This window comes from Cyprinodon variegatus, unplaced genomic scaffold, assembly GCF_000732505.1.
Source record: "Cyprinodon variegatus isolate N-32 unplaced genomic scaffold, C_variegatus-1.0 Scaffold726, whole genome shotgun sequence".
Taxonomy (NCBI): Eukaryota; Metazoa; Chordata; class Actinopteri; order Cyprinodontiformes; family Cyprinodontidae; genus Cyprinodon; species Cyprinodon variegatus.
In genome coordinates, this window is record NW_015151179.1 from 335,739 (window position 1) to 340,864 (window position 5,126).

Sequence of the window (5,126 nt, forward strand, 5' to 3'; positions counted from 1 at the left end):
TATATATATATATATATGGAACCTTTGGATGTGTGATTGGCCTGAGGTGGATGAGGGGCAGGTTGGCCCCGCCCTCATCCAGATGTGAGTCGCGCTCCTCAGTCCATCGCTGCTGCAGCAGAGTGCGGGCTGAAGGGAAGTCAACAGGAGAGTGCGCATGAGTCCATTTAAAGTCTCATGAGCGACGGGCAGACTAATGTTGCTAAGCTGTTTTTTTTTATCTGGTTCATTTTAAAATGTTTTGAACATGTTCTATTTTTCTCATCGGCTCGCTGGACTTCATCCTGGAGGAGTCAGGTTTACCTGAACACGTTGAGCTTGAGAGCTGATGGAGAGAGGCAGGGCTGAGCGCGGTGCCACTCCAGCGCGCTGAGCAGGGATTTCATTCAGCGCGCAGCGCAATCTGCCGCATGACCTGTGCGTCTTTTCTCAGCCATTCAACTATTTGTGCTTAAATTTCCACCAAACAGAGGAGGCAAAGGAGCCTGTTTTGTTTCCCTGCCAGCTTAATGGGGATCACCCCTCTACCACATGCATCTGGCCACGGCGTAAGGTGTACCTCAAGCGACCTGCAGGAGCGTCTAGTTAATTGAAATCGATCCACTGGTTTGTTTTTTTGAATGTGAAGCAGCGGCAGAAGGTTTTTCTCCTCCTCCTCCTCTTCCTCATCCTTCCCCATCCTCTTACCTCCAACATGACTTCACTGTCGGGGACTAAGGAGAGGAGCAGCCGGAGCAGAAAACATGGGGTAGGTTTTTATTTCTAAATTCCAGATGAGTTGATGCTTCTTTATGAGTAAGGAAGGAAAATCTAAAAGCTTACCCATTCAGTCCCTGCACCACCCTGCTACACTAGAGTGTTGTCTGGTTCAATTCTCAGCCACTAATAAATATAAAACCTGATGACAGCTCTCATTAGATTTGTGTCCACGCATACTTCACTGCTCATGGTGTCACAACAATGGGTTTTAATTCATCACAGCTTCATCTCTTTAATTATCACCCCAAGTCAGGTGTTATTCTCTAACTCCCACCCTAAGTCTCTGCCTTCTATCTACAGCCTGATTAGCTTCAATTTACTACACTGGGTTGAGTTATACAAACCTTCCATATAGTAAATGACTGAGCTTTCCTTTACATTTACAACCTCTGGCAAAAAATATGTAATCACCAACCTTGGAGGGTGTTAATTTAGTTGTGTAATTTTGTAGAAAAAAGCAGATCACAGACATGACACAAAACTAAAGTCATTTCAAATGGCAACTGTCTGGCTTTAAGACACACTAAAGGAAATCAAGAAAAATAATGTGGTAGACACCAAAGGTTATTTATTTAGACCAAGTAGATGGGGAAAAAATATGGAATCATTCAATTCTGAGGAAAAAAACGATGGAATCATGAAAAACAAAAGAACGCTCCATAGATCACTAGCGTTTTGTTGCACCACCTCTGGCTTTTCTAACAGCGTGCAGTCTCTGAAGCATGGGCTTAATGAGTGACAAACAGTACTCTTCATCAATCTGGGTCTAACTTTGCAGGTTGGAGTGTTCACATGGACCATTTTCTTCAACTTCCACAATAGATTTTCAATCGGATCAAGATCCGGACTATTTACAGGACATGGCATTGATCTTATGTGTCTGTTTTAAATGAATGTCTTCTCAGTTTTTGCTCTATTGCAAGATGCATTATTATCTTCTAAACTTTTTTCACTTTTTAACTTTTTTTCATCATCCCCAAACATCCTTTCAATTGATGGGATTAGAAAAGTGTCAAAAATTTCAACATAAACTTGTGCATTTGTTGAAGATTTACTTACAGCCACCTCAGCAGTGCCTTTACCTGATGTGCAGCCCCATATCATCAATGACTGTGGAAATGTGCATGTTCTCTTCAGGCACTCATCTTTATAAGTCTTATTGGAACGGTACTAAAAAAAAGTTTTAGCATCATTACCTTGCCCAATGCAGATTTGAGATTCATCACTGAATAAGACTTTCCTCCAGTCATCCACAGTCCACCATTGCTTTTCCTTAGCCTGTAGTAACCTGTTTGTTTCGGTTTAGGTGTTAATGATGGCTTTCGTTTAGCTTTTCTGTATGTAAGTCACATTTCCTTTAGCCAGTTTCTTATAGTTTGGTCACAGACATTGACTCCAGTTTCCTCCCATTTGTTTTTCTTTTGTGCATTTTTTTTGTTTTTGAGACATATTGCTTTGAGTTTTCTGTCTTAATGCTTTGACGTTTTCCCTGGTCTGCCTTCCCATGCCGGGTTTTTTTTTTTGTCCAGATTTTAGACACAGCTGACCGAACAACCAACATCTTTTTGCAACATTGCATGATTATTTACCCTCTTTTAAGAGTTTAATAATTCTCTCCTTTGTTTCATGACATCTCTCTTGTTGGAGCCATGATTCATGTCAGTCCACTTGGTGCAGCAGCTCTCCAAGGTGTGATCACTCCTTTTTAGATGCAGACTAATGGGCAGGTCTAATTTGATACAGGTGTTAGTTTTGGGGATGGAAATTTACAGGGTGATTCCATCATTTTTTCCTCAGAATTGAGTGATTCCATTTTTTTCCCTCTTTGTCTAAACAAGTAATCGTTACTGACCACCATATTTTTCTTAATTTATTTTAGTGTGTTTTAAAGTCAGACAATTGCCATTTGAAATGACTTTAGTTTGGTAGCATCTCTGTAATCTTTTTCCTACATAATCAAACAACTGAATGAACATCCACCGAGGCCGGTGATTCCATATTTTTTGTCAGGGGTTGTGTACATTGCTGCTTTATTATGGCCTTAGAATTATTGGCCCTGGACTCACTATTTTAGTAAATCTGTAATACAGCATAAAAAATCTGGTTCTCTGTTTTACGTGGCTCAGTCTTTTACATAATCAGATCAGTGTACAATGGCTCAATAAATTTCTGCTATTTGCCCCTTTTCCAATCTACGGTCACTCTTCAAGACACCAAGCTACATTAAATCCTTCTCTTGAACCAGAGACCAAATACCTGGAGGGAACTGTCCAATATTTTCTGATTCAGAGCCATGTGCTCAAAACGATAAGAAATGACTGTCATTCTAGTACATTCATGCCTGCACTAAAGGTCATTACCCAAACATGCCGGCTGAATGACATGTCCTCCAAAAGGAAATATGAAACCCAGACTTTAAAGAGGTGTGTCAACAATACATCCCCTTAATGTTCAGAGCCTCTAGTATCTCTGGACATATCTTTGTTCTTTTCATGCCCTTGCCACCAGGATGTTGTTTAACATTCTGGACCATGGTTATGAGCTCACCTTTTTTTTCTGAATCTTCTCTCTTTGCCATTTCAACAAAAGGAATCCGATGAGATGATTCAACCTCAGCGCTTACATTTGAATTTTACCATTTCCACTGGAAGAAGGAGACCCCAGTGTAGAACTAGAACATGCTGGAAATACAGTATGTCGATTCTGGCCTGGAAACAGCGAATAGATCAGGAAAAAGAATATCTGTATTTACTTTATTGGAGCATTTTCAGACACTTTAGAATCTCTAATTGAAAAGTGTTCACAAACATGTTACTGCTTCTATGGGTTCTTGGTCTGATCAAGCATCACTTACACGGTCTCACAAATATCATTTTTCACTCTTATATAGCTTTTCTTGGAGTCTTTATGCAATAATAGTCTTTGTGTTATTAGTTTTCATCAGAGTAATTGTATGCAGTAGAAATGCAAAGATGCTGATTTCTGGTTTCATTTTGGGTCTGAAATGCAGATTCTGATTTTAAGAGAAATATGCTGTAGGGTTCTGACAGAGGTGGCAGTTTTTAGTCTAACAGAAAATTGAATTATAAGATTATCCTTATTTATGCATCAAAGCACATGGTCATAGTATCAGGGTCTATTCTGCCGCTTGGTTCAGTTACAGACCAGTGCATCCAATAAATAATTGAACTTCATCAGAGTCCCTCAATAAAAAGTGGCAGGTTGATCATGTTTAGTCAGCATATTGCTGTCTTAAAGTGGTATTGCTCATCTATATTCAACCCCTGACCAATTTACTTTGCTCAGTTTTCCTGCTTAGAGGCACAGGGGGTTCATATTATTCAAGCAGTTTACACACATGAGGCAAGATGGGCCCTGGACAAGTTGCCAGTTTATCACAGGACCAACAAAGAAACCCACACAACACCTAGCTTCATTTGAAAAACCAATTAACTGAACATACATGTTTTGTAACTGTGGGAGGAAGCTGGAGTTCCAAGAAAAAATCTAGTCATATCTTTGGAGAACATAAGAAAGCTTCCAGCCAAGGATCAGACTAGGGATGCTTGCTGGAAGGAAAGAGATGCAAATATCAGATATTCAGCATCGAAATTTGCTGCTACATGGATTGTTTATACAGTAGATAATAGAGCTTCTATTTCATGTCTCAAACATATTAAAAACAGTATTCTGCTTTGTCAAGAAAAAGAAACAGCTTTATTTTTTGTTGTTGCCTCACAAGCAAATTGCCAACAGCTTCAAACAGCCCATACTACTGTATAGTCTTTCACATTGACATCCCCATTTCGATTATTTCCCTGTTCCTGAGCAACCTCTGGCATTTATGTTCATGCCATATTTGAACCTATGTATCGTGTTTGCTAAAAGTGAAACTATCCTTCTATGCCCACAGATGTCTGACTCCTCCCCAACAAAATCTGCCTCCTTTTTCCCTGACACATGGTGCCGAAAAGCCTACGAGGAAAACACCCGTTCTGGCACTCGTCCCACACCTGAGGGAGCCGGCTCCATGCCCAGCTCCACGGGCACCCCTTCCCCAGGCTCTGGGATCTCATCACCTGGATCCTTCTCTGGATCTCCTGGAACCATCTCCCCAGGAATTGGCACTGGATCACCAGGTTCCCTCGGTGGTTCCCCGGGTTTTGGGACCGGGTCACCGGCCTCAGGAAGTGGAAGTTCCCCGGGAAGTGAGAGGGTGATATGGTGTGAGAACTGCAACACACGGCTGATGGAGCTGAAACGTCAAGCACTGAAACTGCTCATCCCTGGACCATATTCCAGCAAGGTAAAAACAGCTTTGAGCAGGCTCTATACATTTAATACTGGCTGTAATGTTTAAAATATTG

At 41.0% G+C, this 5,126-nt stretch overlaps 1 protein-coding gene across 2 annotated transcripts in view; it reads left to right on the forward strand.

The window, feature by feature from the left end:
* Positions 1-135: 135 nt before the first annotated feature.
* The window catches only part of LOC107097817 (kinesin-like protein KIF26B), a 90,126-nt gene continuing 85,135 nt past the window's right edge, over positions 136-5,126 (forward strand). For both annotated transcript variants that reach the window (XM_015395120.1, XM_015395119.1), the window contains exons 1-2: positions 136-748; positions 4,673-5,065. In XM_015395120.1, the coding sequence (XP_015250606.1) occupies positions 695-748; positions 4,673-5,065 (447 nt within the window). In that variant the 5' untranslated portion in view covers positions 136-694. The remainder of the gene's footprint in view (positions 749-4,672; positions 5,066-5,126) is intronic.